A 24,160-nucleotide genomic window follows, 5' to 3' on the forward strand; every position below is an offset into this window, starting at 1 on the left:
CCTTAAACAACCAATCATAAACATCCACACCATTGAGTTTAGGAAAATTATACCTCTGCTCACAAATTTGGGCAGGACTGCCCGCGTACATACCCTCTTGGGTAAAGCGGTTTAGACGAACGAGCTGTGGCCAGGTATGTCATGGCCTCGAAAGTGTGTCTCAGCCTGACAGAAGGGTATATCAGCGCAACCCAGACCATGTGGGGATGTCTGATCGTCCATGAAAAGCCCCAACAAGGCCTTGTGGAACCGCCCCAAGAATCGCGGTTCGGGACGACTTCGGGCGCCATTGGGAGCTGGCGTCTCCTTGTTTGGGCCTCTCTTCGAACACCGGATGGGTAGGGGTAGGTATGACCCCCATGTGGTCGTTCTGCGGCCTCTTCTCATGCTGCACACGCGATCTTTCGAGATCCATGGTGTGTTGCTCTTGCCAGTAGAAGCGTTGTTCCATAGTTATGCGCATTTCCTCCAACGCATGCATAAGGACACCTAAATCGGGGGAGGGACTACCTTGGCAGGCTGCGAGGGTGCCGAGCACCTCTTGCTGGTGCAGCCCACGCTCTCTACGTCAAAATCCGACATGTATTTGCGCGATCGAGTCACCTGGGGTTGAACTCGGCGCTTGCGGCGGGACATCCACTGCACATTCGGGTCCCGAAGCCTCTCAAACAGTATGGAGGGTCTCAAAGCATAGGGGTGACCTCTAGATGTCACCCACAACAGAAGAAATAACAAGGGAGAACGTGCTTTTGGTACGTTCAACGCACACGACGGAACCCCGAGAGGCTTACTATTTCTCTAATAGAGTGTCAAGACCTCAAACAATCCAATCCGGCCCTTAGGGGTTTGCTAGGAATTCAGATTTGCCCTTGGATGTCTGCTACGAGGTGTGGAAGGCTCTCACACATTACCGGGACAGATCTGGCCTTCCTATCGATGAATGGGGGTTGCAGTGGCTACATTTCACTCGAAGTGGGCTACGGAGCCTCCAGAGACTTACTGCCACTTCGAGAGGGCAGTACCGCCTCCATTCTACCCCTGGGAACTCTTATGGGAGCTGCAACTAGGAGGGGGGGGGGGGTGAGGGAGGTGTGAGGAAGAGATGGGCGTGAAAGGGAGAAAGAGAGAGAGAGGTGAAAAAGGAAAGAATGAGAGAGGGAAAGAGAGAACATTCACCATTCAACATTACCAAAATACATCCAGCAGAATATTAGATGGGAGAGACAAAAGAGAAACATAAGAGCAAAACAACCACAATCTAGATGGTGAGAGAGGGAAAGAGAGAGGGAAGGGAGGAGATGTCGAAGGGGAGAGAGCGCTACTTACTAAAAATCTACTTTATTTCCCATGCATGATTTGAGCTCTCTCAAGGCCTATATATATATATATATATATATATATATATATATATATAGAGAGAGAGAGAGAGAGAGAGAGAGAGAGAGAGAGACTTTCCTATTCGGATCCCGGTCACCACAGGTTGGGCCTCGGATCCCACTCCAACATCAAATCCAAATCCATAAAACAGGTAAAATAAATGGCAATTAAATCTAAATAATAAAATATCTAATAAATCCAAAAATCATGGCCTATTGGCCAAGGCACCCAATTTGAACCGTGTGAGGGGGCGGCTCATGCCTGAGGCGTGGGTGAGTCTTTTGGAGATGCATCAGCAGGTGTGCAAAGTGAAGGCAAGTATACCCAAACTGATGAAATTATGCCCAAAGCTTCCTTTCTGAATCAAGCAAAACATTGGGCATATTTTTGGATCATGCCTAAAAGTTAGGTTCATTTTTTGAAAATCTCGCTACATTCTTCCATTAGTCAAAGCAAAAAGGGTTATTTCATGAAAGAAAATTTCAATAAATAGTTCGAGTTAGAGACTGGCTCTGACAAAGAGCCAAAGTCAGCTTTTTTGTGGTTCTTGGAGCAGGAACCTCTTATGCTTTTCTGTGGTTCTTGGAGCCAAAGCCTTCAAGTGTCTGTGTTGGACTTGGCTGGACAAGTATCGAGAGTGGCATGGCTAGACAAGTGCTTTACGCAGCCATGTTGTCCCTTTATTGTCCTCTATTTATGCCTTCTCTTTCTAGATACATATTGACATTATCAGACTTGCCTCTTTTTCAAGAAGGATGCTATAATAGTGATTATTTGATTCTAATCTTAAGATTGCATCTTCCTTTTCGTTTTCTCCTTTGGCTTGATACAAGCATCATGGTGATTTACTGTCATCTATAGTCAATTTAAAGATGTTTTTTTGGTGCGGATCAGTGTTTGTTTGTGTCCATGTTACTATTAATCCTAAGTCTCAGCATGTCCAACACTTCATACTCATGTTTCGCAATGCATACCCATTATCAGTGTCCAGGTAACAGAGAATGAGATTATGCTTCTTCCTATCAACAGTAACTGTAATGGCGTGTGTTCCTCACTAGTGCACAAGCTTTATTTATTTTCATTTGGCAACAAAGTTTATCCTGATTTTTTATTATGAATCTTTTGACATATGATATATGAAAAGCTAAATGTTAAGACTAATAATTTTAATACTTATCAGGGAGCTTCCGAGATATTGAAAATGCCGGTCTCTTTTATTAGTGTTATTCTGCTGCCTATTGTAGGGAATGCTGCAGAGCATACAAGTGCCATTATGTTTGCTATAAAAGACAAACTTGTAAGTTTATGTGGTTCTCCCAATTTTTTTGAGGTATGGCTGATGGCATGTTCTTGTTTTTTAATGTAGGATATTTCTTTGGGAGTTGCAATTGGATCATCTACGCAGATATCAATGTTTGTGGTAAGTATCCAACATTTGGCTCATCCTTCTTTCTAGCAGTCATTTTTTCCTGTGATTCAATATTTTTGTGCCAGTGGTTCTCTTTGTTGTTAATGGAGTAATTAAATCATAAACTGATCTGTTAATAAAATTTGTTTATTTTGGTACTCCTTGCTAGACCTGCATACCTAATAGTATTTTCTAACTATAGTTTAGATTAGAATAACCATAACCAACCAACCACAATGTCATTTTCCTATGTGTCTTATTTTATTTTATTTTCTTGGGTAGAGGCTTCTGATCACAGTGTATTAACCAACTCTGCTAAATGCCTTTAGTATTTTAAAATCTTGCACCAAATTTATGTGTCCCATTGACATGAAAGTTTCAGCCTGTCATCTAGTTGATCTACGATCAAGAAAGTGAGTATTTTTTCATTGAGCCTTCGATGGAAATAACAAAAGATGTAATAAAACCATCCTCCCAATTTTCGAATGCCTAATTATACTGCATGGTATGAGCTGTTTCATATTTATCTTATTACTCAGGAATAAAGAAATTCTGGCAATTATATGTGAATATCTAACGTAGCTTTCCATAAAAAGGAACCATGTCAAGAATATTGAATTTTGAGCAGTCTTGACATTCATGTCAAGTGAACCAAAAGCATAAGTTATGTTCTTGGAAAGAAGCATTGCACATGGATTTCAAACTTCTTGATTGCTAATTTTGGATGTATCTCATTTTTATACATTTGGAACCAATTTGTACTTTCATTTTCCATCTATGTGGCTTTATCAACTTATATGCTCATCAGAAATATTTGTTTGCATTACGAATTTATTTGTTGCTGTTGCATAGACATGAAAGCAAATGCCAGTGCCCGACATGCAGTGTTATTAAAAACATGCCTCAAGGCGCAAAAAGCGCGCCTCACCTCAAGACGAGGGCCTTCATGCCTTGAGGCACATGTATAAAGCGCAAAAGCCCCGAGGCGTGCGCCTCATACGCCTTGAGGCGCACGCCTCGGGGTGAGGCGCGCACGCCTTGAAATTTTGGTCAAATCAGGGGTCAAAGCCCTCATTTGACCAAAAAACAGGGTTTAAAAAAAGGGTCCCCAACCCTATATATGTTTTCACGCAGTCTCTCTCTCTCTCGTATTTTTCTCACGAAGTCTCTCTCTCATGTCTCACACACAGTCTCTCTCAGATGCAGTCTCTCTCTCTCTTGTTACGAAAACCGCAAGCAAAAAACAATCGAAGGAAACAAAACACAGCAAGAACACACAGATTTACGTGGAAAAACCTCCCCTCAAATCCGAGAGGGAGAAAAAACCACAGCCGCCCAGAGGAAAAAACTTTATTGCTCTTTCTCGACAGATACAAGAGAGAAAGAAAAGAAAGAATTTATACAAAGCAAGGGCGATTGCCCTAAACCTAAACAAATCGGGTCTGATCCATAAGACACTGGATCTCAAACATAAGCCCCAAAAAAAAAGTCTTTTGGGGGGCGCTGCCCCCTTGGACCCCCGCCCGTTGAACACGCAGCGGGACCTGCGCCGGGGGGGGGGGGGGGAGCCCCTAGACCCCCTTATTGCAAGGGCAAAAACCCTGAATCAGGCTCCACAACTCATTATCTCTCTCTCATCTCTCATACACAGTCTCTCTCTCGGCCATGCAAGCTTCTTCATTTAGGTAATGCTCCTTCCCCTCTTCATTTGCAAAATTTCTTTTCTGTTATTTTTTTATCATTTAGATATGAAAGAAATTTGTATATATTTTTCTTTTCTGTTATTTTTCTGTGTGAAATAGCAATCTGCAGTTCGATTGAGTTCTACTCTACTTCACCTTATTTTCTTATAATTTTGATTGTGGCTTTAATGTTACTCATCTTCAAGCCATGGTATTTATGCCTCTTTACTCAAAGACCATGGTGTGAGTTTTGAAAAATAATTTTTAAAACAATATTTTTAATGAAAACTAAGTGAAAGCCAAACACCAAATAATAAAAACCGGCTCACACGAGTGGTGGAGTCCGGGTCGATCTCAGGGAACGGGAAATACTTGTATTCAAACACAAGCTAAGCTACTCTTTATTGCCAAAATAAAAAGAATTAATTCAATAATTCACTAAGGGAGTACAGCCCTATGCAGAGGGCTTAAACAAAATAAATAAATGGTTTTATTACAGACCCAATAATTGAATTGAATTAAAAATGAAAACCTAATCTAAAAATTAAAAGAAAGGTGTCTTCAGTGCTTGAGTCCTTGTTCCCGTGTGTTCCCTTCTTTTGCTTTTCTTATTTGCATATCACTTTGTAGTCCCTCTGAGGGCTCCCTGAGGATACTTCTGAGGGCTTAAGGGGACCTCAAAGGGTACTTTGAGAGCACGAAAAGGGTTCTCCCGCACATCCAAACGCTTCCCTGCAAAACACAAAAACAACACGCAGCAAAAACGAGAAATCTACAAGAAAATTAACAAAAATATGAAGAAAAATCACAACAGATTGAAATAAAGGCATAACTAACTATAAAATACTAATACTAAATTTACAAGTAATCTAATGGTAATTAAGAAAAGATGTGCATACACTACGTAGGCTATGTGACTATTCTAAATTAAACTATATGGCTTATGACCTATGTCACATGGGTGCGGGGATTCGGCACTTCCAAAAAACCCGGGTGCGGGGGTGCGGTAGGGGCAAAAATGTCAATATATATATATATATATATATATATATATATATATATATAGGGGGTCGGGGTTCCCCTCCCTTACGAAAAAAGATCAGCTGACCTGCTCGATTTTTTTTTAAAAAAGCAGCAGTCTGTCAGCAGCTGACAGACAACTGCTTTTAAAAAAAATCGAGCAGCTGACAGTTGCTGCTGTCAGCCAGCTGACAGAGCTGCTTTTTAAAAAAAAATTTGAGCAGCTGACAGCTGCTGTCAACCAGCTGACAGAGTTGCTTTTAAAAAAAAAATCGAGCAGCTGACAGCTGCTGTCAACAGATTTTTTTTAAAAAAAAAAATCGCAGCATAGGGCAAATTTTAAAAAAAAAAAATCAAAAAAAATGGACCTAAATGATCCTGGGTGCGGTCAACACACCCAGGATCGGGTTGACCGCACCCGGTGCCGCACCCGCACCCGCGTCGAGTCGCGTCGATGCGGGTGCGACACCCTGTTAGCCGAATCCCTGTGACATAGCTTATGACTAATGAACTAAAATAACTCAAGCTTATAATTAATGAAATAAACAACTAAGACAATCAGCAACTAATAAAATAACCAAACGTCTAATGAAATAAATGAAATAGCTAGTAACTGATCATATTAACGTCTAATACAACAGGATGAAGCAATGTAACTAATAAATACTAATGCCATTAACTACTAAGGAACTAATTGGATGATGAATCAATATAATGAATCTACTAAACAACTGATGCAACATTTAAACAATGACTAATTAATGCAGCTACGTCAATACAATAAACAAAAACAACCCAACTAATGTATACCCAACAACATCATTATCACTAAAGATTAAAAAGAAACAGGATGAACCAACTGGAAGGAAAACAGATACAAAGAATAACATGCAGCTTGGCTAAAGGTCAACCGACTAAACAAAATTTAAAATGCAGTGAATGAAAAAGACGTTGTATGCTGAAAACAGAAAAAAAATGACTCAACGATTTGAATTAAGTGCAAACAACTAATTCTAGAAATAATATGCCTATCGTTTAATCTACTGACGGAAAAAATTTTGAACAAAAGAAATTAACTACGTGACTGATAACAGAAACTACACAGAATGAAATCTAGGTTATTCTAGAAAAAAAAATGATAATGAGATCAATGCAGGCACATCGGCTAAAAACTATTTCTTAAATTAATCTAAAACGAACATTGACTAATAAAACATGAATCATCTATACTATGCCGAATATAAACTTGACTAATAAAAAGAAATTAAAACGCTGTTCTACAATCAATAAAGCAATAAAAACGAGAAGACGCTATTCAACTTGCTAATCGGCTAAACTATCAAAACAACATATCTTTTTTTCTCTTAACATGCAGATCCAGATGCAATATGCGAGTTGCAAAAAAAAAATATGATGATGGAATGCAATGCAATCTAGCTACGATGGAGAGAAGAGGAGAAAAAAACGTGATTTGCTTCCGATAGAGGGATTGGGAAGAAGAGGGTGGTGATTCCAACTACGTGCACATGATCCCGATGAAGAAGAAGAGGCTGCCGATGAAGAGAGGATCCAAAGCTTGATGAAAAGGAGGGAGAAGAAAGGAGAAGGAGAAATCGACTTTCAGAGAGAGGCAAGATGGAGGGGGCGTGTTTCCCTAGGCGGGAAAAATGTCTCCTCTTTGCTGACTATACTATTTATAATATAATATTAGGTTAAAACAGATTTTTCAAAACAAGTCCAAAAGTTTTCAATAATTTCCAAAAAGACCCTATTTAGAAAAACATGTTTTATTTTCTGAAAATCAATCTTCCTAAACTAATTAAAAATTAGCTAATACAAACCTAAGCTAACTAAACTACAATTAAGAAATTCTAAATCTAATAAAAACACTAAAAATGCAGGGAAAGCTTTGAAAAACACGATTTTCTGATAAAATTCAATTCAATGCAGTTTCTCAAAACTAACGATAAAAATGGTTTTTAAGGCAATTTTACCATGGATCATGCATAAATAATGATTAATAAAATGTAAAATATATGCATGATCAGACCACTGCTTGTATTTTGCATGTCACATAGTAGAAAACAAAATTAGATTGAGTTTCAAATCTGTGTATTGCAGGTTACATAGTAGAAAACAAAATTGTTGCATTAATGTTACTTTTACATGTTAATCTCATATTTTTTAGTATTTATTTGAGATTTTTTATTTTTTGTTGGTTGTTGCTTCATCAATAAAGCATTGTTTATTTATTTGTAATTTTATATATTTTTTATAGTTTTTTTTAAGTTTTCAAATTTTTTTTGAGGCTTACGCCTTGCCTCAGATTTTGGTGTAGCACCTCGCTACGCCTCAACGCTTTTCACAACACTGCCGACATGTTTTTTACATTAGGCAAACAAACATCACATTTTCCCGGAATGCTTAGACATAGATGGTAGTATATTTGTGGAAAACATCAGCATATATGACCTTTTGGAAAAGTGTTTAATATTTTCTCTGGATAACCCGGGAAACCACCTCACTCACTCGCAAACTGGTGTAAAAACCACAGGTCCCATTGCCCACCAGGCAGTACACCCAGCTTCTGCCTCACAGCGAGGGAGGCACACCCATGGGTTTTGAACTCATGACATCCCTTCACCTTGGTGAAGTTCACGAGTCATCCCTACCAGATGAGTAGAAGCCCTTGCTGCGAGACTGAAGTTGGGTGTACTCCCTGGAGGGAAGGGGGACCTGGGGGCAGGCACATATCTTTGTACCGGTTATTTCCTGATGTCAGTGCTCTAACAATCACCACTTTATAGCTATTGAACATGGTTTTAAATAATTGGTCACCACTTTATAGCTATTGAACATGGTTTTAAATAATTGGTGTCAGTTAGATATCCATTTTTAATCAACTTATAATTGTTTTCTTCCATGAACTTGTGTTGGGAACTCCTGAACATATATGTGGGTTGAAATTTCCAATCATCATGATCTTTAAGCTATTTCTTAAGTTTCTTTTGCAGTAGATTTTAGTCAAGGACTTAGACCAGCTAGAATTGTGGTATTCTTGTTTGATTTATTTGTTTTGCGCTATGTAACAGGGATTCGGCTAGCAGGGTGCCACACTCGCGTCCATGCGGGTGCGACACCGGGTGCGGTCAACTCGACCCTGGGTGCGTTGACTGCACCCAGGATCATTTTGGTCTATTGTTTGGATTTTTTTTTAAATTTGCGCTATGAAATGGGCTGCGGAATTTTAAAAAAAAATTCTTGGGGAGGGAGGGGAGGGGCTGCCCCCCTATAACCCCCCCCCCCCCCCGCCAGGGGCGGCCCCCCCTGACCCCCGTCCTCTTATCGCGCAGCGGGACCCGCGTCGGGGGAACCCCTGGACCCCCCTTCTCTCTCTCTCTCTCTATATATATATATATATATATATATATATTTTACATTTTTGCCCTTGCTGCACCCCCCTGCACCCGCACCCATGTGACATAGGTTTTGCGCTATGTCACATGGACTCTTCTAACATGGCACTGCACCCGCACCCAGGCGGGTGCGACACTTGGACACAACTTCCTTTGTGTTAGGTGAAGTCAACCACATTGAGGTCCATTTCTATCCAAAAGTAGATTCAGTTAACACTAATCAAGTCCATTTTTATCTAATATTATATATATACATAAATGCACACAAATACACTTAGTGTTAACTTAAAACTGAAAAAAATTATATATATATATCCTCCCTGCACCCCCGCACCCAAGTTTTTTTAAAGTGCCACATCCGCACCCGCACCTATGTGACATAGGTTTTGCATATTGATATGTGTTTTCATTATTAATATGGTTACTTTTGTTGCAGATTCCTTTCTGTGTAGTTATCGGGTGGTGCATGGGACAGCCAATGGACTTAAATTTCCAACTGTTTGAGACTGCTACACTTTTTATGACTGTTCTAGTGGTCGCATTCATGCTTCAGGTTTGTTTAAAAGAAAATATAAGTCAAAAAATGAAAAACTAAATTTTTATAGCAGAAGCTTCATTCCCAATTATCAAACAAATGTTTTGTTCAATATCAAATAAACATGATCAATAGCTTACAAGAAACAAAACTACACTTGACTAATAAAAGGTTCATTTTTGCAATTGAGAGAAACATAAGTAGCCAATGATTTATCTGGTATTTCAGTGTCAATGGATTGCAACTAATTTCATCCTTTTCTACAGAAATTTAAATGTGCTTTAAACCTTTGCACAAATGTATACATGAATAGGGCTGCACAACGAGCCGAGCTAGCTCAATCTCGGCTCGGGCTCAACCCATTTAAGTTCAGCTCGAACTTGTTCGAGAAAGTAAATGAGCCGAGCTTGAGCATGGGTTTAGGCTCGGATACAAGTAGTGGAGCTCGGACAAGCTCGATAGGCCCAATTAAGCTTGGCTGATAAGAAAATAAGCCAAAAAGAGGTCTTACCCTGATGGGTAAGTCGTTGGCCCTTTCTAATGGAGGTGAGTGGTTCAAATCCTTTGGTTTCCAAAATCCTTTTACACTGATTTCTAAAAAAAAATTAATTAAAAATAGTTGGCTTGAGTCGAGCCGAGCATAACTCGACTCGAGCCAAGCACGGACAGTGGTTGTTCATGCTCAGCTTGAGCCGAGCTTGAACATGTTTTCCCTAACAAGCCGAGCCGAGCCATCCCAAGCACATTTGAATAATTCTTTCTGTTTTTCTAAGAATTCATAAAAGAGTTTATATTCTCCTGGTTTTCAGTTCTTCAATACAATTTTGTTGATTCAACCGGTCATGGAAAAATATGCAGTATTTTACTCTGTGTATGCCTGTTTCTAAGTTTTTGCTGTCGATAACTATCAAAATCAATTTCTTACCTTCCCTTACTATGCACAGTATACTGAATCAATGTACTGATAGTTTCTAAATGTTTCATCAAATGAAATGATTACTAGGTCCTGATATTGAGTTACTCTATGATTTATTTGCTATGTTGGTTATTATTTATCATGATTTTATTGTAGGAGGGCACATCTAACTATTTCAAGGGATTGATGCTTCTCCTAAGCTATTTTATAGTGTCTGCAAGCTTCTTTTTTCATGTTGATCCTACTCCCGGTGAGTTCTTTAGGGACTAGCTAAGTCACCTGTTATAAATATGATGCTCTCAATTTAGAATTTAGAAAGTTATCCTTGAAATGTTGGGAATACTTTTTCATGCTTGCAGTGATACAGATGTTTGATGATCTACTCTTTACTATGTGTCTGCAGTATCCTTTTATAATGTTTCTTTTTAATATCTGTTCTCATGTCTTGGGAAATACTTTTAGGTCCTAGGTCTCATGGAGGTTGATTGAGCTTGTGGAAGCCCTGGAGCATCGCGGCAAGTATTCTATGAAAATTTGGAAACCATAAGCTATTTATTTGCATTTACATTATTTCTTATATGTAAGTTTATCATTTAATATGTTTCTGCTGCTAATGCATGTGATTTCTTGCTCTGGTCGGAAATAAATAAAAGATTTAAGAGCACACCCTTTTGTTATATTCAATCTAGGATTAGTCCCTGATGGGATTCAAACCTGACACCTTGGTTAAGATAGTGTGACTAAAAATTTAAGCACCTTAAAACAATAACACAAATTTGGTCTTGGCTATATTTCGGTGATGAAAAATCTCAGGATATAATAGTTTTTTTTTATAAATATCAGGAAAATCTCGGAAAATAAAAATTTGGAAAAAAGTTCAAAGAAATAAGAAAATATATATGTTGAAGAAAGAAACAAGAAAACATGATTGTAAATATAAACAATAAAAAATATATGTTAAGCAAAGAAACAATAAAACATGAATATAAATGCCCAATATTATCCTAATATTATTGTGATAAATTTAAATATCTGATATTTTCAAAAATGTTGTGAGATTTTGTGTTTAAAAAAGTTTTTTTATTTTATAGCGATAATACTGTGATATTTTGAAAATATCATCAATATCTGTGACTGATGAGAACAATGAAAATCACTGTATGGTTTTAAGGTCGATTGTAACAGCTCACAATGCACTAGAATATTGACTCGAGAAAACATGTTTTTACATTGAAATGACACAAACTGAGGTGCAATCCCTAGTATAAAAAGGGTTCATCCATTTTATTCAATTATATATATATAATGTTTCGCAATTGGACCAATTGCGCTAACCAGTCTCATTAAAACACCGTGAAGAACAAAATTGCAAACACTTTGTTGATAATCATTATCTAGTATTGGTTTTTAAGCAAAATTTGATACATCTCTTGGTTACTCTAGTCTCTTAGCATTTTGTTTAACATCTGCATTGGAAAAGAAGGATGTGAATTTGCATACAGTGACGCTAGGTGCCTATGCATGCTGCAAAAGAGAGAGAGCATGAATCTCTTATACTGCTTTTGTTTTATAGTAACATGGTTATCTGATTATCAAGATGTCTTGCTACAGGCAAAACACAAGCTAGACCACAGTTCTTTCTTATGCAATGAAGGCTCAGATGCAGTATTGTACATATTTCTTATTCATTTCAATGTAAATTTTTGGGCAAAATATTTCTGCAAAATTATGCAGAAGCCATTATTTGTACTTCAATGTAATTTTTGGGGGAAAATGTTTCTGTAAAAGTATGCAGAAGCCATCAATTTTCCTTGAGAGCAGAGGAAAGTAATACTGAGTTTTAACAGAATGGAAATTCTAGAGGGAATCAACTTCTAACACAGCTGCTTTATGAATTGTAATTGTATGCCCGTGACCAACATGGGCTTCCAGGCATACAAGCTGGAGCTTCTTTTTTCTTTTTTCAAAAAACATGTATTAGTAAATATTTATGAATGATCTTCATATTTGCTACCTTCCATACTTATCCTTTTTTTCAATCTGTATTTCAACCTGAGATATTGAGCCAAGACAGTGCAAAATATTTGCACCATGCCCATTTGATAAAGCAATTTATTACAAGATTTGCTACAAATCAGATGACTTAAATTGCTAAAAGGAGACAATTTAGACGGTTCATGTGCAGAAGCTTTCAGTACAATGGATCCGAATCTTCAACAATTGGATCATCACAACCATCTTCCAACTTGGTCTCCAGTCGGATCCGTTTAGCACAAGCTGCTGATTCATATTGGATCCTTGATTCTGGCTCATTTGCATCCAAACACTTTTCCTTTCCCCCCTTGGGTGATGTAGAAACATCAGGCTGAGCACTAACAGTTGATGGAGACAAGTTGGAGTCAGCTTCATGACCATCTTGCAGGGTTGAATTTGTTAGTTGCTCACCAGTTGAACCAGAGAGTTGTTGAAAGTTGCAAGCAGAGAGAAATGTGTTGCCTGCTTTTTGTTGTTGTTCCAATATCTTCTGCAAGTACTGGGCATGTTCTTCTATCCTCAACTGAAGGGCCCTTTGAACCTAATAAAAATATAGAATAGCAAAAGAAAAGCTTAACAATACAACTGAAAAAGCCCTTTGAACCTAATAAAAATATAGAATAGCGAAAGAAAAGCTTAACAATACAACTGAACAAGAATGAAGTGACAGAAATTCAGGAGATAAAATCGCAATTTTGAAACCAGTAAACAAAAAAGCGTGAACAAAGAATAAAATGAAATGATGAATATAAAAGAAAAAGTGATGCACCTCGAGCTGTTCATGAAGCTGTTTCTGAACCTCCATTTGCATCCGTAGGGCCTCTGTGACTTGCATGCTTCTGTACCAAAAGTTTAGAAACAAAAGGAAGTGAGTGCTTAAAATGAGAATAAGGAAGACAGAGTAACTTATTTTAGAAAACCAAAAGTGGTTTGCATATTGAAATAGCAGTAGATCAGGATCACGTAACAAACTTAATGAATAAACCTCTTGTTGAAAGAAGAATCAGAGCGAGGTATAACATTCCTCAAGTGCCTTCAAACTTAAGAGAAGAAGAAGAAACAATAGCTACGAGCTCATAAGTTGACAATACAGTAGGCAAATGCAAACAAACAGCACTTCAACAAAGAACAGGATTTTCATATGCATTTATCTCTAAAACTTGGAATTTAGCTGTTTATTTAAGTGACTTAAGAACAGAAAAAAGGAAGGATATTGAAATATACCTTTTGATGGCCAGTTCTCCCTTTGCGCTAGTTGAAGCCTTCTTCTTGTCTTCTGAGCTTGTTGACTTTTTGTCTTAACAAGAAAATAAAGAAGTGATCAGTTGTTTTCTCACTTTACTGAGCAACTGATCAAAGGGGGGATACATTCATAAATAAACTACAGAAGATCCACTCAACCTCCAAATATAGCTTATAAAGCATGTACTTCAGAGTAGTCCTTTTTCAAAAATTAATCTACTCAGTAATTCTCTGGCTGATTACTTTTAGTGCATGCCCGTTGTGTGGTAGAAACATATTATTAAATGGAACATCACTTTCTTCCCCCCTCTCAGTTCATATATGCAATAACTTAAATTTTCTACTGAACAAAAAAGAGCATGCAGAAGGTATGATTGTGTTGTTTTAGGAGCATGATTGGAGCCTGAAAATTTAGACATGCACATTAGGAAATATCAGAAAGCAAGGATGACAATTAATGTAGGCAGTGATAACCAACAAAGAGAGTGTCTCTTAACTTATAAACACAGTTGAGGTAATGGATAGAAAATATTAGGAAATATTGGAAAGCAAGGATGAAAACTAATGCAAGCAGCAATGGCCAACAAAAAGAGTGTCTCTCTTTACTTGTAGACAGTTGAAGTAATGAGTAGAAATTTGACAATATTTGGTGATGTATTGAAAATGGAACGAAGAAGGAAAAGAAGGTTCAGAACTCTGACTAAGGAGCCCTTAAAATGTGCTGTGCTTCAGCTCACTCAAGAATGGGACGGCAGTGGTAAAGGGTGCCCCGAGCTGAGCGATGACACCGAGCCCAGTAGGGTGAGTGCAGGCAATAAGTCATTCCCTCATTCCTTCTCTGTGGTCAGTCACTCGTTCACTCTTGCCCTTCGGTGAGTCAGTCATTCATTCCTTCCCTTTGGTCAGTCACTCATTTGTTCCTTACAATGCCCCTCGAGCCTGTTAGGGCAAGCGGAGTAAGGAAGGAAAGAAGTAGACAGGAACTCCCTTGAGTAATTCCGAGGGGGCAGGGGAAGGTTAGAAACAAATGGTATGTATATAAAATTCTAAACAATAAGCAACAAAAGTTTTATTTTTGCTAACTCAAACACATTCACATACTGCCAAATATAGCTGTGGATCATAAGCAACTTCCATTGTAATATATGTCATTCTGCACCTATAATCTTACCTTCGTTCGTTTGTGGCAGGTATTTTGCCCAACGGTATTTCTGCATATTTAAGATCATTTCTAAATGTAAGAACTTTGGGTCTATTTAAAATGATAAAACTATCAGAACTACCAAAAGAAGCACCCAGTAGGCACCTGCAGGTGGCTTTTCACATGATAGATTGTCAGACCCTCAACATTCATGAGATTCAATATACCCTTTGGAGTAGCCTCTGCATATAACAATCAGCCACTTAAAATATGAAAATTTTTATTGCAAAAAGAAAAAAATCCAATGACCATTTTTGTTTAAATGAAGCCTTACTGTCAGCCCCCTCAAGCTTGTTGATAGCTTCCATGAAACGCTCATGGAGCTCTGGTGTCCACCTCAATCTTGGCTTATTCATACCCCCAGTTCGAGAACTGGAGGGGCTAGATTGAATTTGGCTACTTACTGTAGAGGCAGGATGCTGATGCATGTCGTTGCATTCAGACCCAACTATTTTGATGGATAATGCTTGAGGTTCTATGTATATTTCCTGAACATATAGAAAATTATGCTCATCATGGAAAATTTATGTAATGCTTAAAGGAACTGCATGCACATAATAACACCAAGAAAAATTTTACTTGTCAAATATTCATGTTATTGAAAAGATATCAATGCAGTTAAATAAGAAAATACAGAATTTCTTTTTCTAGCAAAGCATATTCACAAGATTTGGTTCTCAATATCAAAGTAAAAAAGTGAATGTTGAAATACACTTACATCCAAGCCAGGATTTTTCCCATTGTCAGTGATTGCTAAGTCAAGCTCATCTGAGAGAAAATCCCATTCCAGCTGCTCTGCATATGCAACGTTGTTCACGAAATTCTCTGGGCCAACCCCATGCAAATTAAGGTAATTGTTCGTGTCCTCAAAGCAGTCAGTCTTGATGCAATCATCTCCTACTTTGACCTCGGCCACCAAAGGGTTTGAAGAATGGAGCACAGAAGCTGGTGAAGGGGATGTAGGATTGGGAAGGAAAGGCAGGTTTCCAAGCTGCCAATAGTTCTCGGAGCTGAATGAAGTTGACAAGTATAAACTGGTACAGAAGGTGGAAGATGGAGAATATGTGTTGAGATTCTTCGAGTAAGAATCCGAAGTAGGACCAGCTGGGTCATGGTGTATGTTCATATCCTTGCGACAAATTAAAAGTTTCTGATGGGTTATGGCTGGAGATGGGCAGACTGGTTGTATATCTGGCGGCGAAGATGATGTAAAGCTGTCCACTAAAACATTCTCACCATCTGACCCAGTGTCAGCTAGATCATGAAAAGCTATAGGACCAGCATAAAATGGTTGTGTAGCTCCTATAGGTGAATCACTTCTTTTTAAAGCTTCAACACTGTGACTCTCCATGGTCTCTACATACATAAATTTAGGACTGATCTTAACTGTACTGACTGTCAACCAAGTGATCTTGGTTTCAATTCTATGTCCACCAAAAAATAACTCTTAAATATATGCTACCAATTTAATAAAGAAAAACGAAATCTAGATTTTGAGATAATGTAAGATTCTGAAAATTAATTCTTTACCAATTTCAGAGATGGATCTGTCGATTTCCTACAGTTTACGAGGTCATAATGTTTATGTGCATACTAGATCTACCATGGAGAAGGAAATGAGAACCTTTCTGCTTTCTTTTCCAGCTGAGGGAGAACCTGTCCAGGAGATACAGTGGTGTGATAATTTTAGGTCTCCTTATGTTAAGAACTTTGAGCATGTAGGCCTATCCCCACACCCACACATAAGCTCCTATATGCGTAGCAGTAGAGCCTTGAACTGAACACTAGTTATTGGTGCCTAAATGCAATCCACAGTATGAGCCTCCACTTATATGGATGGTGGAGAGGAAACTGACCTGAAAAATTCAAGTAATAGAATGGCTTAGTCAGTCAACCCATCAGCAAACAGGCAACGGTTGTAAATCACTGCAAAAGCAGCATAACCAAAAAAGGACGAACAACCACAGTATTAACCATCATCTCATCTAGACTAGGGTAGTTTTCCTTGAAAACATATCGATTGAACAATTAAAGCCAAAAGGCTCGGAGTGGTACTTCATCACCAAGGAAAACAGAAACATTTAAAGGATAACGTGATCTAGTATACCGAAAAAAAGATAAAAGAAAGACTAGAAACCTTTCTGAGAGAGAGAGAGAGAGCAGAGCAAAAACATATGCCAACTAAAATCCATTTCACAACCTAAAAACGAATACTAGCATCAAAGAATTCTGTTCCATCAAGCAATATTGTTCATGTGAAGAATGCCTAAAACCTTCAACTAAGGATACCAAAAACAAAGTTCTGTATCTGAAGGAAGAAACAAAAAACCCCATCAAGTTAACAGCCAATCATCCATAGACTACGCATCATAAACACCACAACAACAAAACAACTTACCACCGAAAAAATAGATGAACTGTCATCAAAACCCAACATAAAATCCCAACACAAAGCAAAATTTCATGGTGTGGAAGAAAAATCCCAAATTTTCAAGAAGCCCATGAAACTGTGAAAAGAGAAATCTAGCACCAAAAACTTACTGGAAGGAAGAATATGAGACGTCTCTCTCTCTCTCTCTCTCTCTCTCTCTCTCTCTCTCTCTATATATATATATATATATATATATATATATATATATATATATATATATTGGTGAAATGAGGAGTCGGAGACGCACGCACGCACCCTCGTACCCAGAACAACACAATGAGTGAATCTGTAATTGGCTGCTGATTGATTAACTAAATAATTGCAATTATATTATATTCTTATCTTATATTATATGTCATCCTCATTCACTTCCTAGATTCAACGGTACAGCGTGTCGGAATCATATGTTGGAAATTTACCAAAATGCCTCGATGCTTCTTGTCAAGTTCCTTTGTCCCTTGTTTGGTTTCCAATGTTCCATGGAATTCAATGGAATTGGAATCCATCTCCACTAATCCTCTGTCCATTTTTCTCAAGGAGGAAAGTTTTTCTTCAATCCAAGCACCTCCCAGGTGTCTTCTGGTTTTGTGGTACTAAAAGTGGGGTTTTGATTTGAAATAGTGATGCAAATTGGCTATTAGGCTCGTTTGGTTTGCCACCAAAATGTACTTGAGCGTGTAGATGTAGTGGCTACTTGCCCAATAACGGATTCCCCTATTTGGAAAGCCTCTCTCTTGAAAAACTGTACAACTCCTAGGCGTTTGTTCATGCTGCTCTGTAAATTAAGAGTTACCACTCCTCATATATCAAATCAACACAAAGATGGCGGAGTCATCCAAAAAGTTGTATTCAGGATAAAAGATTCAGTTCTTTATCTCATTTTTTAGTATGTGCAAAATTATTTTTTTGGTTGAGGTGTAACAATAATTGATTCAGTTTTACTAAAAATGATTGTACCATCCTTGTAAAATGATAAGATTTAAGAAATGCCTCACAATTTGCTGAAATCATTTTCATGCCAAAAATTTTGATTCCGACATTTGAGGATATTTTTAACCCTTTGCGAACCTTTTGATGTTCACACATATATTGTGAAGCTCCTAACACTCAGACAGATATGTTGCGAACCACCTGAAGTTTGCACAAATATATTGTGAACCCCCTAATGTTTGCAATGTTATATGTTGTGAACTTCTTGACATTTGCACAAATATATTGTGAACTTCTTAATGTTTGCATAAATATTTGTGTGAACCTTCTTATGCTCACACAAATATATTGCGAGATATATTTGCACTTGATATTCATACAAATATGTTGTGAACCTCCGAATATAGTTAAATTACCGAAGAGATTTGCAACATATTTATGTAGTATTATGTCATTTATGTATATCTTAAGTAGTTCGTGATGAATACATATTTGAACAAATATGTTGCGAACCTCTTGACGTTCACACAAATATGTTGCAAATTTCTTAACGTTCTCATACATATGTTGCAAATCTCTTCGATGATTTTTAACTATATTCGGAGGTTTACAACATATTTGTATCAACATAGGTGGTCTGCAAAAATATTTAAAAAGACGTCAGGAGGTTCACAATATATCTATGCAAATCTCAAGAAGTTCACAACGTATTTGTGCAAATATTAAGAGATTTGCATGCGAACATCGGGAGGTTCACAACATATTAGTACGAATGTCAAGAGGTTCATAAAAGGTAAAAATGTCTTAAAAATTTGAGAATTAAAATTTTGAGCATGAGGAGAATGTCAGCAAAATTGTGTAAGGCATTTTCAAAATTGCACCATTTTATAAGGACAGTGCAGTCATTTTTCATCATTTTTATTTAGGTCCTGGTTAAATAATGGTTATTAACCCAAACAAAAGTTTTATCAGGAGGCCTTTTGATGGATATTGAAATAGATCACACGGATGCTGGTCTGCCAGCCAAGTATAGCAAACCTTGGATAACTTTTTTTTTTCATTAAAAGATATCCCCAAGTAGCTAAAAAATATCAACATTTTAATGGGATTCATACAAACTCTTTAGATTTTAGATATGGAGATTAACGTTGTAAGTCCTTCTTATCATAATAACTTAATTTAAATTAAGAATAATTTAAGGTATACAAACTCCCTGGGTGTTTGAGAACTTCATATATGAGATCTAATGATTTGAGCTGGCGTGAAAAAATGTTGATGTGGTGCAAGCCTTGCATTAAGATCCAAGGCTTCTCAAGTTTTGTCACATAAAAGTATAGAGATGGACACCCAAATGTGAGTTGGACTTGGGAGGGTATGATGGTCTCTAGGGGTGTCAACGGGTCAGGTTTAGTTCAAACTCAGGTAGAACCAAACCTAGATCTGATTTGAGATGCTGGTACTGGGTCCTGGCTTGGGTTCAATCGGACCCACTATATGAGAAACCATACCTGGATCCTATAAGGAATACATGAATTATACCCGAACCATACCCAGTAAAATAATTATTTTTTATCATTTTTACATTGAAAATTGTGGGTTCAGGCCCGGTCTTGTATGAAATTTCACAAACCATACCCTGCTCCATATATTAAAGGGATTCTTTGATTCTCATCTGGATTCTAATCAGACCTCCTTGTTTATCACCAAACCCTGACCCTATAAGATTTGGTACAGGTGAGTCAAACCCAATCTATTGACACCCCAGATCACCTTTTTGCAGTTGATCGCAGCAATCACCCAATCACCTATGAAACCAATCCCATGAGAGAATGTCATTGTGGCCCCTATGTTTTGTCAGCTGAAAGATGATCTCAATATTCATTTTTTTTTCTTTTTTTTCTCCACACTAAAGTAGGCACAGCAATTAGAAGATAAAGATTCCCCATTTTCTGTTGATTGGCATGTTTCTCTAATGTGACTGCTTAGATTTATAATGTGCATAGGACCCATACTTGCATATTCTACTCTAACGTAAAAGTTAGGTTGAGAACTTGGACAAATAGAGTGTGCATCAGTTAGCTGCATGGCTGGTCCTAACAGGCAAATAATTAAGAATATAAGAATATGATGTCACAAATAGCACATCACATCATTGCAATTTGCACCAAGAAAAGATAAAGTGAGAGCACTCCCATTGTAGCAATGGCATATTGAAATCTCACCTATTCTTATTTGTCTGCGGGATCATGGGCCCCACGTTGCAGGTGTCCCACAGACAGCGTTGTCTGCGGGACCAAATGCCCCCTGAAGTATCACCGTGACATTTGAACTGGCAAACTACTGGCTCAGAATTACCCTGCCCTGCACTTAAAGCTAGATCCAAACTTGGGAATCAGCTAGGGCTTGATCAGGCTCATTCAATTCAATTACTGTTTCAGTATTTGGCCAAGTTTTTACAGGAGTTGATACTCAAGCTAGTTGGTGAAGGGCTCAAGCTGGGAGAATGAAAAGTTGCACAATCATAGCGTCTCATGAGGGAAAAAAGATTCCCAAGATTGGTTTGCATTTAGGGCTGCAATCCAAATGCCCCAACTCCCCAACAAAAATGAGAAGAGATGAATACAAGAGCACACCTGATTTTGATGTCCTGACCTGCCCGTGATAAATATCTACCTTTCCAGGCTTGTAGCGAAAATTATGGTGATGTGGAATAAGGGCGCCCATTGTCGTAATCATGCAAAAGGTGGCACAGTGATATGTTTTGTCGTACTCTTTTTTCACTAGAAACTTTCTGCCTTGCAATGTAAAAACTTACGAAGCACACTCATGCAAAAATGTTATACGCTGACCATCTTATTTGACAAAGAGGACCATAATTCAGGACTAAGTCCATGATTACCCTACTCTAATCAGCCTGCGGGGCCATTTTAGGCCAAACAGAGCTGGTGACAGTGGGACCCATTCCTAGACTCCCAACCATCAAGTCTCTCTCTCTCTCTCTCTCTCTCTCTCTCTCTATATATATATATATATATATATATATATATATATATATATATAAAGTGGTAGCTGCATTATCTCCTCAATACTAAATGAAAATGCACGGCCGAGATAGACACTCACCACGTTTTCTGCATAAAAATACCCGTGTCTGTCAGCATCACTTAGCATCGAAATCTGGTGCGGTTGCAAAGACTTAAGTACCTTTTTCTGTCATTCTTGCCATGAAACGATGGTTCAAGAAAAGGACAAAAATATTCTCCATCTAAAAAATTGAAACGACAGTGCAAGATCCTCTATCTAGAAAAGTGAAATGTCAGTTCGAGCCATTTTTGCCATGAAACGATGGTTCAAGAAAAGAACAAAAATGTCCTCTATTCAAAAAAAGGAAACAATGGTTCGAGATCCTCCATCTAGAAAAGTGAAACGCTGGTTCGAGAATGATGTTAACTCTTCAAAGTCCAAACGGTCTGTTTTCGCCCTAAGCAGTAAACTTTTGCATCATCTGTTGTAACAGAAGCTCTCTTTGACGATGCACCCTTTGTCGTCGTCTACTGCCACTGGACCCTCCTTTGTCGTCGTCTGCTGCTGCCGAAGCATCTTTTGTCATCGTCTGCGTCGGAGCACCCTTTGTTGTCGTTTGCTGCTGCCGGATCACCCTTTGTCGTTGTCTGCGCAGTGGCAGCATCGGTTGCGTCTACCTTCTGGGTGTTTCTCCTTCACTGTCTGATTATCAAGGTTTCGTTATGCAAACAAATCGATTTGTAAATCTGAATGGTAAATCTTGCAACTGGGTGACCGTGTTCATGCTAAATAACACCTATTTTCATACTAAAAGAAATTGATTTGTACCTATCAACCTTTTGGGCATCGGAAAATAGTTAGCATGATTTGTTCTTATGAAGGCCAAACATTTCAACGATATGTACTTATGAAGGCTAAATTTCTACAACGATTTGTATGTTTGAAGCATGAACGATTTATATATTTAAATCAATAGCGATTTATACAATTGAAACAGTAACGACTTAATGAAACTACCATGATTTATACTTAAGTTTAATAAATCATACAACAATGTTTATATATGAAGTCAAACGTTACAACGATATGTACTTATGAAGGTTGTGATTTATACAATGATTTGTAACTTTAAAGCAACAACGATTTATATATTTAAAGCACTAGCGATGTGTATTTATGAAGTTACCTCGATTTGTACTTAAGTTTGCTAAATCTTACAATGATGTTTACTTATGAAGCCAAATATTGCGACGATTTGTAATGTTGGTAATTGTTTAACGAATAAGACAATTTGTATTATTATATACTTGGGGCGGCGGTTGTAACATATAATGATGCGGTTAAATTTATGTATTGTGCAGGTTAGCAATGTCTAAAGCTCGTCAGACAAGAAATCCCCTTCTGTTCTATGTGATGACTATTAGAGAAGTTATCTGTCAGTCCCATCTATATGAGCACTATAAAAGGTACCAAAATATAATAAAGATTGAGAATGAGAAAAACATGGACAAAACATTGAAATTGTATTATGGGAAGGATTATCCATCGGATATTGAGGCTGAAGAGCAAAGAAAGAATAAGGAAGAACTAAAGATGAAGATGAAGAAGAAGGATGACGAAGAGAAGAAAAAACAAAGGAAGAAGGAGGAGGAGAATGAAAAGCAAAGGCAAAGGAAGAAGACAGAGGAGAAAGAAAGGCAAAGGAAGGAGGAGGAGAATGAAAAGCAAAAAAAAGAGGAGGAGGAGAGGGAAAGACAAAAAAAAGAATAAGAAAGAGGAGGAGAGGGAAAGGAAATTGAATAAAAAGAAGAAGGAAGAAGAGAATGAAAGGCAAATGATGAAGCAAGAATATTTTAAAAAGCAAAGGTGGATAAGGCAAATGAAAAAGGAGGCGGAGTTGAGGAAAAGGCAAAAAAAAAAGAATAAGGAGAAGGAGGAGGAGAGGAAAAAGCAATTGAAGAAGAATGAAGATGAGGAAGAGAAGAAAAGGTAAATGATGAAGATGGAAGAGAAAAGACAAAGGAAGAAGCATCAGGATGAAGAAGAGAAGGAAAGGCAAAGAAAGAAGAAGGAGAACAAGAAAGACAGGGAAAGGCAAAGGAAGGAGAAGGAGGACGAGGAAGATAAGGAAAGAGAAAGGAAGAAGCAAGAGGAGGAAGAGAAGGAAAGGGAAAGGAAAAAGCAGGAGGAGGAAGAGAAGGAAAGGGAAAGGAAGAAAGAAATTAAAAAGCAGAGAAGAGAGACGAATAAGCGAAGAAAGAAAAAAGTAAAAAAGTAGAGGGAGGCGGCAGAGCAACAAGAAAGGTAGAGAATGGAGGGAGGGGATGAAGAGGAGAAAAGTGTGACTAAGGTACGTAAATTGATCATGTCTGTAACGATTTACTGTGATAGCGATTACTATGTATAAAGATTAATGTGATAGCGATTACTGTGATAGCGATTACTATGCATAGCGATTACTGTGATAGCAATTATTGTGATAGCGTGTATGTAATGATTATTATTTAGTGTGATTATTGTGTACAATAACGTGTAGAAGTACAAATGAGACTAATTTATAATTGATACGATTAATATGTTATTTTGTGTTACAGGAAGGTTAGAAGAGAAGTAGAGCACCAGGTGAAAAACTCGAAGAGCGGTGTCAGTGGCCTGTAGTTCTGTCATAGTATGGTCACCTGAGTGCATATCAAAAGGATCGATTACGAAATATGTACTTCGACGATCTTCTGGACCAGCATTATTTTTGAAACATGCCGGAACACCATGACCCACCTGATAAATAAGTGAAATCATCAGACGAACACATTCCAATTTGATTCTTTTGAGATCACCATGACCCTAGAAGATATGGCGCAGATTACTCGCCTTAAGTGCCATGGAAGTGTTGTCCTATTACGGAATTCAAACTATAACACAAGGAAAAAGTGTATGGCCCTTCTAT

General features: G+C 37.8%; 2 protein-coding genes across 3 annotated transcripts in view; one reads left to right on the forward strand and one right to left on the reverse strand.

Annotated features, from left to right (window-relative positions):
- LOC149837021 (vacuolar cation/proton exchanger 2-like) overlaps positions 1-10,870 on the forward strand; it is a 39,344-nt gene extending 28,474 nt beyond the window's left edge. Inside the window, exons 8-12 of the mRNA XM_090007951.1 lie at positions 2,558-2,674; positions 2,744-2,797; positions 9,340-9,456; positions 10,511-10,604; positions 10,817-10,870. Coding sequence (XP_089864077.1) covers positions 2,558-2,674; positions 2,744-2,797; positions 9,340-9,456; positions 10,511-10,604; positions 10,817-10,839 — 405 coding nt within the window. The 3' untranslated portion in view covers positions 10,840-10,870. The remainder of the gene's footprint in view (positions 1-2,557; positions 2,675-2,743; positions 2,798-9,339; positions 9,457-10,510; positions 10,605-10,816) is intronic.
- Positions 10,871-12,414: 1,544 nt separating this feature from the next.
- On the reverse strand, positions 12,415-17,433 carry LOC149837022 (protein PHOSPHATE STARVATION RESPONSE 3-like). 2 transcript variants are annotated; one of them, XM_090005761.1, is made up of 9 exons: positions 17,230-17,433; positions 16,362-16,687; positions 15,550-16,255; positions 15,106-15,319; positions 14,937-15,013; positions 14,802-14,841; positions 13,613-13,685; positions 13,158-13,224; positions 12,415-12,929 (listed from the first exon to the last, which is right to left on the reverse strand). In XM_090005761.1, exons 3-9 carry the CDS (start codon positions 16,195-16,197, stop codon positions 12,546-12,548), a joined length of 1,503 nt encoding a protein of 500 aa, XP_089861887.1. In that variant the 5' UTR covers positions 16,198-16,255; positions 16,362-16,687; positions 17,230-17,433; the 3' UTR covers positions 12,415-12,545. The 2 variants fall into 2 exon arrangements, with proteins under 2 accessions (XP_089861887.1, XP_089861886.1); XM_090005760.1 differs by having other exon boundaries at positions 13,158-13,227.
- Between the last annotated feature and the right edge of the window lie 6,727 nt (positions 17,434-24,160).

This window comes from Nuphar pumila, chromosome 5 (assembly GCF_984573655.1).
Source record: "Nuphar pumila chromosome 5, dmNupPumi1.hap1.1, whole genome shotgun sequence".
Taxonomy (NCBI): domain Eukaryota; kingdom Viridiplantae; phylum Streptophyta; class Magnoliopsida; order Nymphaeales; family Nymphaeaceae; genus Nuphar; species Nuphar pumila.

Bases quoted from the DNA above. Each gene is read 5' to 3' on its own strand.
- LOC149837022 (XM_090005760.1), bottom strand. From the start codon at position 16,197: ATGTATGTAGAGACCATGGAGAGTCACAGTGTTGAAGCTTTAAAAAGA. The intron at 13,686-14,801 runs GTAAGATTATAG...TTTCTTGTTAAG, and splicing joins CCTGCCACAAACGAACGAAG to ACAAAAAGTCAACAAGCTCA. The intron at 12,930-13,157 runs GTGCATCACTTT...TATTTTTATTAG, and splicing joins AGCTTCATGAACAGCTCGAG to GTTCAAAGGGCCCTTCAGTT.